Consider the following 17,745-nt stretch of genomic DNA (forward strand, 5'->3'; position numbering starts at 1 on the left):
TGTTTTCTGCTCTTTATTCACTTTATGAATACTGCATACATAGTAGGAAAAAACCTCAAACAAATGCTTATAATATCACTCTGTAATTCTTGAGTCCCTGCTGGAAAATGCCAGGAAGGGTGTTTTTTGTTGATTTTTTAAAAGGATCTATAGTAGCCCATGTTGCAGATCTTGCTTGCAAATAAAGAAGTGTAGATAAAGATTCTCATCTTACAGCTCAAGTTAAAAAAAAAAAAAAAAAGAAAGCCAAGTGAAGGAACAAATGCCTTTTCATGACTTTTAGTATTCAGTTCCACAACTGGTTTATATAGTCAGGGCTTCATTCCTGAGACCACATGAATGGAGCTCACCATCAGATTTGATGGCAAATACAATTTAATGGGAAATACAAAGCTGCTGTGAAAATAAGAAAACTATTTACTCTGTACAATGAACAAAGCCAAAGTTGTTCTACCAGTTGCACAGGCAATGAAGCATTTGCAGTATGAATTTATACCCATGGAGTCCTTTGACTAGGGGAACTGTTTGCATGTGTTACCAAACAACAGGAGTTACAAGATACTCCAATCTAGTTCTTATTTAGTACAGAACCACAAATTCAGAAATCTGGGTTTTATGCTGTCATTGAAAGCCAAAAAAAACTTTTCTGAGTTTTGGTACAAACACTTTTTTTTCCCAGTTTTCTAGAGTATACCTAGACCCTCTTGCTCTCTTGCTTGATGCTTTAAAGCTTTGCTTTTAAGGCAGTCTTAACTGTATGACCTAAGTAGCCTGCATAGAATTGTTTAATATAATGTTCCACCTTTATCCTTATTTATTGTGATGCCTTTTCAAGTATTACTTTGTTAAAATGTAACAGTAATGAAAGCTGTAGGTATTTCAATTTACCTAAGTGTAATAGTAACACTGTTTTTCATCCTAGGGAATGATTTCTTTATCCATAGCAGGAGTTCTAGGTGCTGCTGGGCAGCTGCTGGCATAAATTCAGTTACTGTTTGTTGCACTGCCTTTGTGAGAGCCACAGGCAGTTCAGGAGACTGCTCAATGCATGACCCTTAGAAGGAGCTCAACTGAAGAAATAAGTTTGCTGTTCTGATTACATTGCTCTGCTGCAAGAAGAAACTAGTAAACAACAGAACTGAGGAGTGGGGCAGATGTGACTGACAAACAAGGAGGTGCCAGTACAGGGGCACCAGTGTCCTTGGCCAGTCGAGACAGTGAAGGGGACAGACATGACCTACCTTCCTTAGGGTTTCTTGCTGAGAAACTGGTGACATTTACCTGCAGTGGGCTATTCTGAAACATAGATAACCTAAGGGATCAGGAAAAAATACACAATCAGGATGAAATATTCCAATTACTGAAAAGCAAGTTTGACATTTAGAATATTCAAATTCCAATTGTTTACATATTCTTAGCAATCTGGGAAAAGTTCTGCTATGAAAAGAATGCAACTAGGTCAGTTCAGTGGATGGTACAGATAATATGGAAGTAAACTGTGGTGCTGCAGTGACTTTTAGCAGTAATTCAAAGTTCTGTTTTCAAAACTGTACATAACCTGGCTTCATTCATTTCTAAGTATTTTCCCTATACTTGCAATGCTAGTCTACCTGATAGTGCAGTGTTTTATTACGCATCTGGAAATCACATATATTTTAAAGAACTGTAAAACAAAAAACAAACACAATCACTCAGAAAGTTGTTTGTTTTAAGGGTTTGTTTCTTTCAGGGTTGCAATTTTACTAAAAGGAAGGACTGCTTTAATTCCATGTGTACAGAGACACTGTCTCCAATGACACTTAACAAATACAGCCTAATAAATTTAAAGACCCAAATATCAGGAGAAGCTAATCTTACAATAGAGACCTGTACTTTACTACTGAAATTTTCATTTAACTATTTTGCTTTAAAAAAAATTGGTCCACATACAAAATAAAATGGGTGAAAGCAATTCTAAGCTGAGCAAACACTGTCCTTTTTATTCAGTTCCAGTTGTAGTGGTCTCTTGGTGGTAAATCATAATGGGATCTCTCATCCTCTTCAGGTCCATAGTCTAGTGGCAGACCATAATTGTAATCAACTGTTACAACTGGTAATCTTTTATTTTGTTCCATGCTTCTGGTAGTTTCTCCCTGAAAATGCTTTCTTTCATAGTCTACTGAACTATCTTCTTGGTGTATGGATGAAGATGGGTGCATTGTTCGTGAAGAGTATGGTGCAAATCTGTTTTTCCCTCTATGAAATTCCTCTGAGGGATGCACTCTCCTGTTGTCTTCAGGACAATGTGGTCGATTACTGCAAGAACAAATATCAACAGTGAAATTCATAGAAATAAAGCAGTTGATTTATTGCTGAGGGCCACCACTAGAAATGAACTGTGTCTAACACTGAAAGAACAATTCAAACCCTCATTCTCATTTTTAACCCCTGAAATTAAAATCCTCTCTGTGGATATTGCAAACTTGTTTGTATTAACGTTCCAATTCTAGTGATTAAAATTACAGCTCTTTACAGTAAGTAATTCTACTAGATGAAGTTTTGTTTCAAGTGCTGTTTACAATTAAAATTACTGGTTTACTGAGAATATCTTTACTTAGGGGACTTTTTTTCCTAAGTTTGTGTTTTCATTTTTGTGTACAATATGTAACAATAGCTCTCTAGTACACAGCCTCAACAGGCAATGATGTATTTTGGAAAATATTTTAATTATTAATTTTTCTGCAATAGAAGACTCACTCTCCTATAAAATACACATGGAATGCTCTAAAAATGCAGATACTGTATATATATATATTTATATTTATATTTCAATTCTCTTTACTCTAAATACCTTCCTTGCTTGGTAAAGTAAGTGGTATATAAAGCCAATTCAAAATAATCTTTAAAATTTTAAAATCTTCTCCCTTACTGAACCATAGATTCACTCAGACTGGAAAGGATCTCTAGAAGCAGCCAGGGTCACTCAAACTAAGTCTCATTAGATGAGTTTGTACAGGGGCTATGTCCATTCTTAAAGGATGTGGGACAATGGCTCTGGGCAACCCAGTTCAGTGCCTGCCCCTCCTGCACAGTAAAACTCCTTAGCTCACTGTACACAGCACTTGAGTTAAATATAGCATCTGTCCTTTGCTCTTCTGCTCACTGACACACCATTTTCATATTATGTACTTCATTAGCTTGAACTGTGCTTGCCATGTCAATGATTATGTCAGAGATCCACACAATAATAACACTCAAAACTCAGTATCAATGGAAAAATTAGTCACATTAATTTGCTCAGATCCAATGGGTTAAACTGCATTTAAGCAAAAATATTAACACAGATTTTTACACTGTGCAGTTAATTTGTATTTCTGAGCTGGAAACAGGGGGAGTAATACTACCAAGGTAAGTCAGAAAACAATGTCTGACACTTACCTGTAATTTCTGTTAAAGTCATCATTATCAGACCCGTAATCTCTGTGAAGTGAAGGAGACGAGGAGAAATGAGTTTGTGGTACATTTTCATGGGAAGGAAAGGACTGATTTCTGCAAATAACCAAAAGAATTGCCTGTTAAGAAGACAGTTGTAAGATTTGGGGAAAAATACACATCAAATGAAATAAAATACTTCTTTTAAAATAGATTACTTAATAAAAATTGAAATAACTGTATTAATTTAATACCTCAAAATCATATGCTTCACTGTAATAACCTTCTCTGTTTTAGCTGTACAATGAAACAAATCAAATTTAACTAGTCTAATGAATCTGAAACACATTCTGCAATATTAAAAGTATTTTGAAATATGTCAGAACCCTATAGGTTTATTAGTAAGTGATGTATGTATCTATGAGAATATAATGCAAGTTCTGAAGCAGATTTCTAACAAATTATTAACTCATGGGATAAACAAAGGCAAATCAAACTTCCTTGTAGCACTCCTGTTTATCTGTGTTTGGCTGAAGGCATAAATAAAATTTCATATCCTCTTTTGCCCAGAGGACTTCTTTTTAAGCATAAGTTTCTGTACAAAAAAAAGTGGGACAAGAGTTTTGTTTCAAGCTGACGAAAAGGCAAAGGAAACACAAATTTTAAAGACGCACAACCTTCTAATTAAGGAAACACTGGCTTTTGAAGCTGCAACACTCCAGCTTGTATCAAACCCTAAGTCAAGTAAGTCAAAACAAGAAAAGTTAATGAACTGATCATTTATATAGAAAAAGGATGATTGATTTTTTTAAAAATTATTTTAAAAATTACTTCATTTGAGTTAAAACTGCTGAGGTTTACACTTTTATTCTCCATTTCTGTTCGTACAGCTCAAGGATGCCTTACCTGTCTGAACACCATTCACGTGGCAAGTCATTGTGGCCTGGATGATCATGAAAAGGTCTTGGCCTTTGTCCGTGCCCTTTATTACCATAATCAAAATCTTTTGATTGAGTCTGTTCCTGTAAGCCATCATAAGGCTGAGGGTCATGAAAAGGTCTGCACCTTTGTCCAGGACCTTTATTATCATAATCTTTCAGCTGCATCTCTGTTTTTAAGTCATTACGAGGCTGGTGATCATTGAAAGGTCTCGACCTCTGCCCACGACCCCTCTTAACAAATTCAAAATCTCCCAATTGCATCTGTGACTGCAAGGCATCATGTGACTCGTAGTCATGGAAGGATCTTAGTCTTTGGCCAGGACCTCTACTGGCAGAATCCAATTCTTTTAACTGCATTTGAGTCTGAAATTCATCATGAGATTGGTGGTCACGGAACAGTTTTCGCCTCTGGCCACGGCCCCTGCCACCGAAATCAAAATCCTTTGACTGCCTGTCTTCCTGGAAATCATTAGGAGATGGATGGTCAGAAAAGGATCTCTGCCTCTGCTCCCGTCCTCTGTTGAAGTCAAAAGACTGCCTGTCTGCTTGCAAATCATCATGGAACTGGTGCCCATGGAAAGGTCTCAAACTCTGTCCATGTCCCTTGCTGCTGAAGTCCAGGTCCTTCAGCTGCGTGTCTTCTTGATAATCATCATAAAACTGGTGATCAGAAAAGGCTCTTTGTTCTGGTCCCCTGTTGTAGTCCCAATTTCTCATCTGCACTGATGCTCTTAATTCATCCTGAGTTTGATGGTCATGAAATGGCCTTCGTCTTTGGCCAGGCCCCTTATTAACGAAGTCAAAATCTCGCAGCTGCATCTGTCCTTGCAAATCATTGTGAGAGTGGTCATCATAAATTCTTAATCTTTTCCCAGGCCTGTTAAGAAGCATTGAATATCATACTTCAAAGTGCTACAAGTCATTAATGAAAACAATTCATTTTTAACCAAGAATTTATATGGAAGACCTTAATCAAATATTAAGGTATCAAAATTAATAATAATCCAAACTGTATATAAGATTATAAAACCTTCAGTGTAAAAGCAGAAGCTGTGACAAACATTCAGTTTTAACTCTACAGTACTTGTTAAACAGGCAAAACCAGTGATTCAAAATTAATTAAAAATAACTGCAGATTATTGTAGAACAATGAAGAATGACAGGCTAAGTAAAACTGCATTTTCCTAAGTGAACTAATTACTTACAGACTTCTAATAGCATACATTCCCTTTCTTACCCGTATCTTCTTGCTGTTTTGTCAAATTCTGTAAATACATTTTACATGGACAGGCTATATTAATAAAATCTCTTTCGAGTATCTATGGTATTTTCAATAAGAAACAATTCTTTTGTGGTTTTTGTCTTTTTTTTTGGTTGGTTGGTTGGTTTTGGTTGGTTGTTTTTTTGTTTTGTTTTGAATTCCATTTTTCAGCCCATTACCCGTGAAAATCTTCATTTGGGAACCGCTCTACAGATCCTTCCATTGCATGTGGTGGTGGGATAATATCTTCATCTGCATCCCATACATCCATTCCAAGGTTACTAAGGGGGGAAAAAAAATCTCACATAAGCTTCCTTTTTAAAGCATACTACTGACAGAGAAAAAACCCACTCCCATAAAATTCTTCATTCTGAATGACAGAAATTTTATGTTAAGTAAAATCTCCAGATACCTCTGAAAATATTAATCTTGTAAATTTATTTTAAAAATCTGACATGACTCCAACTTAATCTTGCACAGACTATGAAACAACAATAAGAGCAAAACAAAGGACCTTCAATTAATTGGAAAAGAAGCAAATCACTCAGGTAATAATTTTAAAATTCATTTACTGCTACAAGGCATCATTGGCACAAATACTTTAAGAAGACATTAAAAGTTGGCTGCTCTTAGGAGACGATGATAAACATAATGTTCTGAAACATCAGAAATACAACTACTGTGAAAAGAGGGGACAAGAACAATGTTCCACTTTCCTATATTTTTTATTCTTAAAACTGTTCTACTTTTTTTTTTGTAATATCTTGTTCTACAGTGCCAACAACAGCAGACTGATGACAGAGCTTACAAAGACACCTTTGCAGTGGCTCCTTTCAGCTTCTGAGAGAATACAGACTCAGTACATCATACACTTGTCACTGTATGATAAAAGCACAACAATGTTCAGTAGTAGCTGTCAGATTAAAAACAATCTTTCAAACCATATACACTGGAAAGATGAACAAAGTACACTGAATAACTTCATGTTCTTCATCTGACAATACACAAAAAACATCTATGTGTAGTTTCATATTAGTGGTTTAGGAGAGGAGTAATTTTGGCTTAGGACTGGAAATGAACTTTTAAAAATGCCAGGAGACATACTGGAAGATCTTCAGCACACAACTAAAAGCTTTTGCTCACCTTCGCATGGGCTGCGTCCTGAGATCAGTGAGATACACAAGGCCATCCATACGGTGACCTCTGGCATCACCAAAAGCTAGAGAAAAGAAAAAAATACAGTCTCATGAAATGTGGTCAAACTGAGCCACAAAAATGTGAAAGGCAAGTTTCTGTTCCACATGAGATGCTGAATTTGAAACAATTCTAACTTGGTATTAAATATTTCAGCAAGCTGGCTTCATTGCAGCACTTTTTAAAAAGACCCCTGAAACTAGTAGTGGTAACAAACTATGAGTGAAAACTCTTTAAAGTAAAAATAAAAAATTTAAGCAGCTAAAACATACTCCCCCTATGCTGTCAATCTGCTATTGCTCAAGTCCTGCCTGGAATAGAATCAACAGTTGGCTATAAAATCTTCTATATAAGTCAGCACATGCAATTGCTGAAAAGATACTAAAATAGAATTGTTGTATTTGTGAGTTTTTAGTAATTGTGAAGTACAACCTGACATGTGCCTTAGTTCAAAATATATACCTACCCTGAATTGCTGCCTCTGGATCCCAGCCTTCAACATCTATAAGGTACCTGAAGAAAAGCATGACTATGTTATTGTCCCAAAGGGAATAGAGAGCAATATAAGGATGCTGCTTTATGTGAAGAATAATTTCTGCTTTCATACAGCCTTACCTACATATAAGATAGCCAGTTCTATTAATTCCGTTAGTACAGTGCACACCAATGAGCTTCTCTGTCAAAAAAGGAAAGAGTCTTTAATAGTCCAGAAAGCAAAATTAATAGAAAGCTAGCACAACTTTTTTTTTTTTTACAAAAAAAAAAAAAACCAAACCTCTGCTTTTCTAGCAAAGTAATAATAAACAATGCTTGCTATTTACAAATTCTACTGTCATGCCTGTAAAACAAGAGACCCGTCCAGACAAGACACATGTCCTCTCCATGCTGGATCTCTAGCAGCTGTTAGCTCACTACCTCCAAACCTGTGATGGCTGAGATTCACTCTGCAGAATGTAGAAAAAAAGAGAGTGATGGCAGGTAAAGCACCTAACCTCAGCCATTGCAGGAACAGGAGAAAAAGAATAAAATACAGGTTTGAAAGCAAATCTCAACAAGCAAATGTAGAACTGAGGAACTTAGCTTACACATAATGCACCTGAAAGTATGAAAAGCTTAGGAGCAAAATACATGGAGGAAAAAAGGATCAGTAATCTCTACAGAAATATTTAAAAAAAAGATTATTGGCCAAAGGCTAAAAAGCAGAATAACTTAGTATTGCCAGAGTGTTTCAAATGAGAGAAAGAGGGAAACTCTAATACAGTCATGCAAGGCACTGGTAAAACCCCATCCAGACTATTTATATTCATATTGAAATGTAATGAAAAACAAACAAGTTTAAAAAAATATATATATAGAAAGGGCTACTATGTTGGTCATAAAAGAAGGAAGCTTGTCTTAGTCTGTAAAACCAAATCTGAGATAGTGAATGTCATAGTGGGGACAGAGAACAACAATAAAGGGCAAAGCTGGTAGAAGAATAAATGCATAACTGATTAAGTTTTAGGCTAGATTTTTGAAGAAAAATGATCATCATCAGAAGAACAGAGTTTTGGCAGAGACAGTAGTGACAGATGGTCTTTGAAACAGGACATTGATAAACTTTTGAATGACATAAAATATAACTGAGAGAAAATGTGTTTGCCACAGATCACGACAGTCTAATTGCCACAGAAGCTCATTCCAAGTTGATGTCCTAACAACTCAAACACTAAAAAAGAACCACCTTCTTAAAAAGTATTTGTAAAAGGAATTCTGAGATATTTTAGGGATTATCTAAAACAGAGGCCAAATTGCAAGGAGGAAAGTTCTCTCAAGTCAGAAGTTAGATAAGCTCTGCCAAAATGCCCTTACAAGCTATAACTGCATGTCAACATCCAGTAACAAATCAAGAATTGCTTCTCTCAAGATCAGATTCAGATACACACTATTCTTTATCACACAAAAATGCACTAGATCCAAACCAAAAGAAAACTAATAATCACCAGCTAATTTCCTTAAGCCAAAAAAGAGCAAAGGAAGAACTAACTTCCTGAGCAAGGACAAAGGCTTTTTCTTATACTTTTCCATCTTCCCAGTAGTTCTAATTCAGGCTCTTATGTCTGAAATTAAGGTCAGAACTTTTTCACAAAACAACTGATCAGCTACAGGAAGGTCCTGGTTATGCTTTGCAGTAAAAACTGTATGCACTTGGGCAGTTAATATCTCTGCTTTCTCAAAGAGAATGCTAAAGGAACCACAGCAAACATCACAAAAAGGCGTGAAAGAATGGTCCACCATTATTGGATTAACAAACAGGTAAAATCTGCCTGATCTGCTCACTACCAAAAGGAGTGGGAAGCTTAAAGCTACAAACACACTGTGGCAAAACACACACTGAATTATTTTCACAAAAAGCACCTTATCTAATCTCGGCCAAGAACTGTCCTGTAGCACAGACACTGAAACAGCAGCACAGCCACACTGTGGAAACACCGACACGGGGTCTGTAATCAGATTTTCAAGCACTGCTCAGATCTGAGGGCAATAATGGACTCCTAAGGCACAGAACACTACATCAGACTCAATGGACTGAAGCTGCTTACACAGATGTGCCCAGTGCCATCAGAGAGCCAGGGCTACTTCAAACACCCACCAAGGGCTGGCAGCTCCAACACTCACTCAGCTGATGGTGAACACTTGGGTCACACAGAGGAAGGCCTTGCTGCAGTTACTTTGACACATAACACAAATGTAACAGTATGAGGAAGCACATTTAAGTTACCAGTCATTTTTGAAAAAAACATGTTTTGATTGAAAAAAAAGATACACAGAGGTTTGCACAATGGATCTTATCATGATAATGAAGTGGAAAGTGCTGCAAAAAGCCCAAGCCCGAGTTCCCTGGTGTCATACATTTTATTGAATATTGAAACTCGTAAATGACATGGTTAGTACTGAAATAAAATTTTGGTGAGGTTTTTTACAGCACAGGATGCTGATATTTACCATTTCCTGCATTTTCCCAAAGGAATTTTCTGACCCACTTTTTGAACTGTAGGATAGTAGCATTATCAGGGACTTCCAGTCCAACAGTGTAAAGTTTTTTATACTGCACACTTTTAGGTAAATCCTAACAAAAAAAAAAAAAGAAAAAAGCAATGGTAAAAAATACTGAAGTCTTGCAACAATGAGAAACCTTAAGCAGTATCTAACATAATGACAATGTAAACCAGTTGTTCAAATCCTGAATAGGAACTGAAAACAATCTTGACACAATTTTATAGAAATAAACTCTCAGAAACTACCACTAACATTTCTACATTAAAGACCATGTCAGACAAGGAACAGTTTCCACATAAGATTTATTTATCCCTGCTAATAAGGCTGCACATTAACTAAGGGAGTAGTGAGTAGTTTCTTGGCATTCCATTCGAACCCATTTTTCAATCATTAGCAGTATTTGTCCCTCCTACCCACAACCATGTACACACTCACAAATTCACTCCCTTAATGCCTAGAGCCCATGTGCATACAAAGATTTGCATTCTGATATAACAATGTCATTTATTCTCCTTTTCAACAGGAGGCTGATTAATCACAATTGTTTGAACCATCCAGGCAAAACTTTTAAATTGATAAAGTAGTTTAAAAATGTACACCTTCTTAAGTGGATTTCACTGAGGATGAGTAAAAAGAACCACCTAGGAATAAATGAGAATATCTTCAGGACACAGGATACAACCCTTCTGCACTTTTTGTGCAGTGCCTGGCACTGAAATCTTCATCCATTACTGAGTTACCATAATCCTAATCAGCCATAAATGCAACTAGCTGGGAGAATGAGCTATTCCCTCTGTGATAAAACATTTATTTTCTATTGGAGACATAAAAGTAGTCTAGATAGCTTGTCTATCCCAATTCTAGATAAGAAAATGTATAAACACTTTAAAACAAAAGTTGCAGAAACTATTTTACATTTTTGTTAGGCTTTTGTTACCTTGACTTCATAGTATCGTGTGGTGTATGTTAAATCAATAATTAATCCAAGCTCCACATTTAGGGCTTTCATTGCAGCAATTAAGTCTTTTGGTGTAAATTTCTGGGTTGGGGTAAGCCTCTGGTTAATTGCCTAAAAAGAAAATGGAAAAGAAACATATTCTTTTTACATTCTAATAGTAAGACATTTGTAATATCCAGCTGTTTTAATTAGTAGTAGGAAACATCAATATTTAAAAGAGAGTGTTTAATTATCAGAACCACATCCATGTATTATACAGGTAAGAGGAACCAAAAAGAATGCAAAAATGTATGTATTCCTATTTAGATGAAAATGCAAGGCAATGTGAGCATTTCTGCTTGTACAGTGTAACAAACATTATTAAAATTAGCTATAGCTTGACAGACACAAAAATTCTGGAAACTGCAGCATGTATATATTGATTTTTATATAACTAAACACACCAAAAAGCAAAGCACTACAATCTACTTCTCCCAAATTTTGTCCTGCACAGTAACTCAAAACTAGAAGTGTATTTCATATAAAACATAAGAAATTGTGATACAAGAGTTCATTTCTAAAGGTTTAACTTTCTTCCCACAAATGTTGTGCAGACATTTTTATCCCTCCTTCATCTCTTGACAGAGTGTACTTGCATATCATTTAGCACTGGGGAATATTAAGCAAGACCAAATATCGTGACTAAGAAAGCTGTGTGTTGGTGGATAATGAATAATTCATTTCATTTGACAAACAGTGAGAAAAATGTTTACTCACCCTATTGTAGCTGTGGTTTTTGAAATGTGTTCTTCACTTTAGGTATGAAAATGGCTCATATACTCAAGACTGGATTTTCTCTGAACAGTGCACTTGTCCATTGTGAGAGCCTTTTGACACAGGCTCAGCCAGAACCAATAAAGACAGTGGCAAAAGATGCAGCAGCCTCAACCACCTGTCAGTTCCTTTGTCAACAAGAAATTCAAGCAGACTGGACTCAGAACTATTGGAAAGGAAGGCAGCCACAGACCACATACTTCTTAGAACCACAGATGCTATAGGGTAACTAACCATTCCTTGTTTTGACTGTACAGATTCCAATGTAAAATGCTAGCAAGAACTTGAGTCTGGAAATAGAGACAGGAAACTGAAGTAAAGAATAAACAGCAGGGCAGTCATATCAAAGCTGGTATGTGATTAGGAAGCTTGAGCTGAAAAGGAGGAGGAGGACAGAAAGGAAGTAATAAAGTATTCAGTCCTATGTATTTCAGACAGTGCATTGCTGAAAAAAGTGGATGTTGTAGAAATTTAAACAAAATGAATATGAGTCAGTTATGTCACTGCTACTCAGCAGTGACTCTTAGTCTAATCTGAAACTGAATTAACAACTTTGAGGTGACAAAGGTGAATCTGCAAAAGGTCTATGGTAGAATATTAAAGAATTTTTACTACATGACATGACAGAAACTGAGGAGGAATGTAATTTACAAAAATAAGCTATCTCCAAACATACTGATTGAGTAGACAGTTATATGTGTTATGAAACACTATGTTTCGAAAGGCTCTGGAATTTTCTGAAAAACTCTTGCTGACTATTCAGTAGTTTAGGTGCTTAATAGGGCTGTGGGAAATCTGAACCAATTCTAAAAATCCTCCTAATGGCATGGAAAAGAACTTGCCCAATTCTTACTACACTACAAGTTACTGCTAGCATTATAATGGTGATGTGAAAGGAAAGACAGAAAATCCTTCCAAGTAAACACATGATCTTTACTGACAGCACATCTTCTAAGATGACAACCCTGTATCTTCAAATACTGAAAGAAAATATGTTGTCTCCCTTTGGAAGAAATCACCAATCAAGTTCCTAATACACAGCAAAGAAGCAAACTGCTGCATATTTAAGAGGTCTGTTCCACCAATTTAATAAATAATAGGACTTCCAACAAACTACAACCAATCAGGTCTTCAGCATCTTCAGACAGATTTACTGACCACCTCTGCAAAGCCAGTCACACTTTTTATGTGTGTTCTGCCACAAACTCTGTGGCCTTCAAGCACAGTCTCTGGCAGACTTGTCATTTCTCTGTCTTGCATAGTTGAAACTGAACAAGCTGAAGGGACAGAAATGTTACAGATTTTGCATCCCTGGGTACCAGACTTTATGTCTGGCCAAGACAGCTTCCCAGAACAGAGATCTACGCCCCAGTGAGATCAGTAGGACAGGAAATGAGTAACAGGCTGATGTGGAGTGCTCCTTGTGACAAGAGTAAAGAAGCCAATTATAACTCTACTGGATTTTATATTCACAGCTTGATTTGCTGACTGGCAGTCTTGGTGGAAAATCACACAACTGCTGTACAATCCATCCACATCTTGGAGAACATGACATGTTAAGTATGAGATCCTTGGTGTCCAAGGAACCAAACCATCATCCTAAAGCTGTAAAGGCAGCTGCAGGAAGCAAATCCTGCATTTCACTTCAGTCATTCCTAATAAAACTGAACTGAACGGTGACTGAAAACATAATGGGTAGTAATATACCCAAAGAACCAAAATTTTTGTGTATGGATACTAGAGAGCAATCTGAAGACAAAAGCTTGGACAGAACACTTCCCTTTAACTGCTAGAGTTATGTCAGACCACTGTACTTTAAAAGTGCTTGGAAACATTTATTTTCTCTGTATCTAAAGCAAGGACTTGTAGAAGTCAATTTATGCTGCACTTGTCCTATTTGCCCTTCTGTAAAAATTAACACTAATTTGCCCTATGCCTCCAAAAAGGCCTAGGCACTAAAGAACTGAACAGTCTCTACAACACAACCTCCACATATTGTAGAAACAAAGAATTTAAAGATTTAACTCAGTGTATTTAATAGCTTAGGATGGCACTTCAAGCTAGCAAGACTCTAAAGGCAATACTAATAAAAGTACTTCATAAACTAATTAATTAGTAAAATAGGAGAAATCTAGGAAGACTTCTTTTTTTAGCTATAATACATTCCCACCAGATTCACTGAAGCTTTTTGCTTATGAAATTGCCAATTTGGATCTATAGTTTTACAAGTTCTGCAGTGGCTGGTATCCTTCAATGAGTGCTTAATTTCCATAAAATTACACTTTGGCTTACATTGCCTAGACTGTTATTCATATCATAAACTCTTCCATATGATTTTCTTAAAGCAGCCATGAAAAGATATTTAATAAGATTATGAATTCAGGCACTTAATAGTGATCAAATGAAGCAGGCTGATTGATTTAGAAGCTTGATTATTTTTAAAAGATAAATAAAAAGAGTAACATCAGAAATAAAGAAAGATAATAAAAAAAATAGAATATTCTTTTTAAAAGCCAGATGGTTGAAAGGCTTAAATCTGAATAAATTACTTTTTTAAAAATTTTCTTGAAATTTGCATGTATAGTCATGCTATTTTTTATTGCTTTTGCAGTTTATCTAATACAGCCAATTTGCAGTTACTTTTATACATACCCCTTTTAAAGGTACTTTGAATGCAATAAATCTCGTTCCTGGAATAGGCTGTCCAACTGGTGTCAAACTCCGCCATCTGGAAGGAAAGAAATATTGAAATATTACATTTTAAAGATTTTCAAGTTGCATGATTCAACAGAGGACACCCGCAGCACAAAGCACATAAAAATTGCTGCTATCATAAAGTATAATTAGGTCCCCAGATTTGCAATAATTCCATGAAGCAGTTTCAAAGTATCATCAGGACGCTTGAAAAGAGTCTTTTTCCTTCCTTCTTCTTCAACTTCCCGGAAATTCCTCTCCTCAAAATGGCAAAATAACATATACAAACACGTAGCACCAATATAAGGCAAAGCAGATGTGTAAAGTTCAACAGGTAAAAATGTTTGTTGTAGTTGGTGGGCATTTTTCAACCTGACTGAATCAAACACCTTAAAAAAGTTGCCATAGGCACACATCAATCATTTAATTAACAATGAAATGCAAAGTTTACTTTCATTAACAATACAGATAATCAGTATTTTCCAAAAAGGTTTCCTTTTTAATATGCTTCTTTTTCAAAGAAACACTCTTGATTGAACTTTCTCTCACCATTTTGAAAAATAGCGAGACTATTCCATCACAACAAAACCTATCACAAATCACCAATAAGAAGACTTGTTACAACACTCAAAACACCTGTAATTCCAAAACCACAAAGAGCTGGTATGCACAAGTTCTGCACTGTGCTGAGAAAGCTCTCCATATATAATATTTCAGAGATTTCAATTTTTAAAAAAGGATGAAAAGCATTATCTGAAGAGGAAAACAAGTTAATCAGCAGATCAATTTTACCTTCAAAGAGGTTTACTTTCTAAACTCAGAACTATTATTTCTTCTTTTGCAAGTTGTCTCTATAACCTAACAAGGTGCAGCTGGATGACTTAAAATCTACACAGACTTTTTGCATTTTTGGCTAATGCCTCAACTATTAAAATACAAAACATTTCCACGAGATTCTTTAACGCTGTTGTCCGCTCCCTTGCAATTTTCTGAAATAATGCTTAAATTAATCTCTCTCTTTCAAGAGAGCATCCAACAGCTTCTAGATTCCTTTCTGATGTTCATAAAGCTACAACATTTAATGAAATAAACAAAGTATTTAATTTTAAAATATTCTAACCACTGACTACTTTGCTTTGTTCACAAATCCTGTATTGGACCATAAAAACTAGAAGTTGGCTGGAAAAATTCTCAATGAAATATCTGTAATTATGTTTGTCATGTTATATAAATAACAACATCACCATTCAGAGATGCTTGGAAGTGACAAAGGAAACACAAAGCAGGGTGACTGAAGTGTATTTGATATTAACAAACCACATAACAATCTCCTACAGCCATGTCTTCAGCACTAACTTCTCTCTGTAACCTTCATCGTGAGGCAAAGAACAGATGAAGGCTCACAGTGCAGACACACAAGTGCTCAGTTTAATGGACAACAAATGAAGTGACACAGGAGTAACCACAACTCCTCAGGAAAGCTGCTGCAAAGAGCTGCTCTGTAGAAGACAGACACAAGGAGAGAAAGTGTAAGGGCAAGCTAGAGATGAGATCCCTAAAAGCTGTTTCAAATAAAACCTTTTACTAAATTCTAATTTTTTTGCAGGATAAGTCCTCTTAAGTGAATTTTTAAGTTTGTAAACTCTGGAGTCTGGTAGCTTTATGCTTGCTGTGAAGTATGAAAACAAATCTGAGACTGTTCCATTTACTCCTATTTAAGAGATGTAAATTGTACATTAATCAATTTCAATCAGAAATTCAGTGCTGTTTTAACCTGCTTTCTCTTGGAAATCTATGAGTGGAAATAAACCATAATTATTACAGATAGGAGCATTTAAAAGTCAAAAAGAAAGTATCAAAAAGGGCTTTAAAATCTTATTTTCTTTCATTAACAATGTAAAAAAGGCTTTGTAAAAATTCTGAACTTTTTTTCATATTAGGGGATTTACAGAACAATACCCCAGGATTAGCCAATTTGTTGTCAGACCTTAATAAACTTGGGGTTTTATTCTCTTGTATTTAAAGCCATTTCAATCCTCCCAGAAAAAAAAAATCTGCACAATCAGCAAGAAACTCAAAAGCTGCTGACAGCTCTATGGTAGAAAATGAGCAGAAAGCACTTTTCATCAAAAACATAAAGGGTATATGTTCCATGTTATCTTTAAAATGGTATTTAAAAAGGAAATTTCAGCACACTGCTGCAGAACTAAAAATAAAACCAGCAGATTGAAATGAACCAAAGATTAGCTATGGAAATAAATTCACATTTGTTCTGTTCTCAACAAAGGAACATGGTTGGGAATTAAAAGTGGCCTGGCCTAAAGAACGTCAAACTCTTACAGGGTAAGTACAGATAAAGGCAGAATGATCCAAGGTGATCATCTGCACGTGGTCACATAAACAGCAATTACAGGAGCAAAGCCTTAACTTTGCATTTGAGCAGTGTGAGTGAGACTTGTGACACGTGATTTGTGTCCTGCTTGAACTGAGTGGCAGCAAGAAGGGCAGGAGTCAGAGCTGTTATCACAAGAGCCGGCACCATCATCATCCCTGTACCAGGGACTAAGAGCCACAGAGGCTTGAGTGGAAACCAGGCTGGGCATGAAGAAACTGATTATGGATTACATCCAGCTGCATATTTTATCTGCTTTGGTTTTAAACAATATAGCCAGATGTGGAACAAATGTTTTTCTCATAATTTATTTTAACATTGTTAAGGTCATATGGAAGATTTAAATTCCAGTAAAATGTTCTGGTTTAGAACTGATTCATTGTAAGATTTACTTTTACAACTACTGTCACCTCTAGCAAGACCATTTAGAAAATACTACTTGGAACCTCTTTTCCCTTTTTTTGGCCACTGATACTGCATGATATACATGCAACCTGATTTTCCAATTGACTTCCACACCTCTATAGACACCAGATTCAAAACTGATGATAGGAAATACTTTCACAAATAAAATATCATCTTTCTCTCCCACTCACTGTTGAACATGCACAATCCATTATGCCACAGTATTTAATATTCCTGTCTAAATGAAAATGCTGATGCTTTAAGTCTGGACAGAAAAAACTCAGTTAAAGAAGTATATTTATAGTGGATTGGCAAAAATAATTCAGCTTTGCCCTTCTATCAAAAAGACCCCACTCAGTATTTTTATGCTATTCAAGGGAAACTTGCCAGAAGGTGACATTTCTGCAGATGCTCTTCAAAATTGGAGTTGATGTAATTATACACACAGCAGGATTTTGGATGCTGAAGCACAAATGAGTATAAATTTGTAAAAACATCATAGTATTTTATGACTTGTTAGGCAGCTTGGACTGTCTGATTCTTCACTAAAACATTGGAGCATACAACTACTGAAGGTTAAAACCATTTCAGACACTGTGAAGAACCAGAACTTGACTCCATGTGCAAATTGCAGTGC

The 17,745-nt window shown here is 35.9% G+C and overlaps 1 protein-coding gene across 3 annotated transcripts in view; it reads right to left on the reverse strand.

Annotated features, from left to right (window-relative positions):
• The window catches only part of LOC102067061 (uncharacterized), a 21,092-nt gene continuing 3,347 nt past the window's right edge, over positions 1 to 17,745 (reverse strand). For 2 of the 3 annotated variants that reach the window (XM_074545011.1, XM_074545010.1), the window contains 10 exons: positions 14,270 to 14,345; positions 10,784 to 10,915; positions 9,793 to 9,916; positions 7,423 to 7,483; positions 7,274 to 7,320; positions 6,757 to 6,832; positions 5,793 to 5,894; positions 4,318 to 5,229; positions 3,418 to 3,528; positions 1 to 2,295 (listed from right to left, as the gene is read on the reverse strand). In XM_074545011.1, coding sequence (XP_074401112.1) covers positions 1,983 to 2,295; positions 3,418 to 3,528; positions 4,318 to 5,229; positions 5,793 to 5,894; positions 6,757 to 6,832; positions 7,274 to 7,320; positions 7,423 to 7,483; positions 9,793 to 9,916; positions 10,784 to 10,855 — 1,818 coding nt within the window. In that variant the 5' untranslated portion in view covers positions 10,856 to 10,915; positions 14,270 to 14,345 and the 3' untranslated portion in view covers positions 1 to 1,982. Of the gene's footprint in view, positions 2,296 to 3,417; positions 3,529 to 4,317; positions 5,230 to 5,792; positions 5,895 to 6,756; positions 6,833 to 7,273; positions 7,321 to 7,422; positions 7,484 to 9,792; positions 9,917 to 10,783; positions 10,916 to 11,560; positions 11,746 to 14,269; positions 14,346 to 17,745 lie in introns of all 3 variants that reach the window. The other variant, XM_074545012.1, reaches the window with a different exon arrangement.

This window comes from Zonotrichia albicollis, chromosome 7 (genome assembly GCF_047830755.1).
Source record: "Zonotrichia albicollis isolate bZonAlb1 chromosome 7, bZonAlb1.hap1, whole genome shotgun sequence".
In the NCBI taxonomy this organism is placed as follows: domain Eukaryota; kingdom Metazoa; phylum Chordata; class Aves; order Passeriformes; family Passerellidae; genus Zonotrichia; species Zonotrichia albicollis.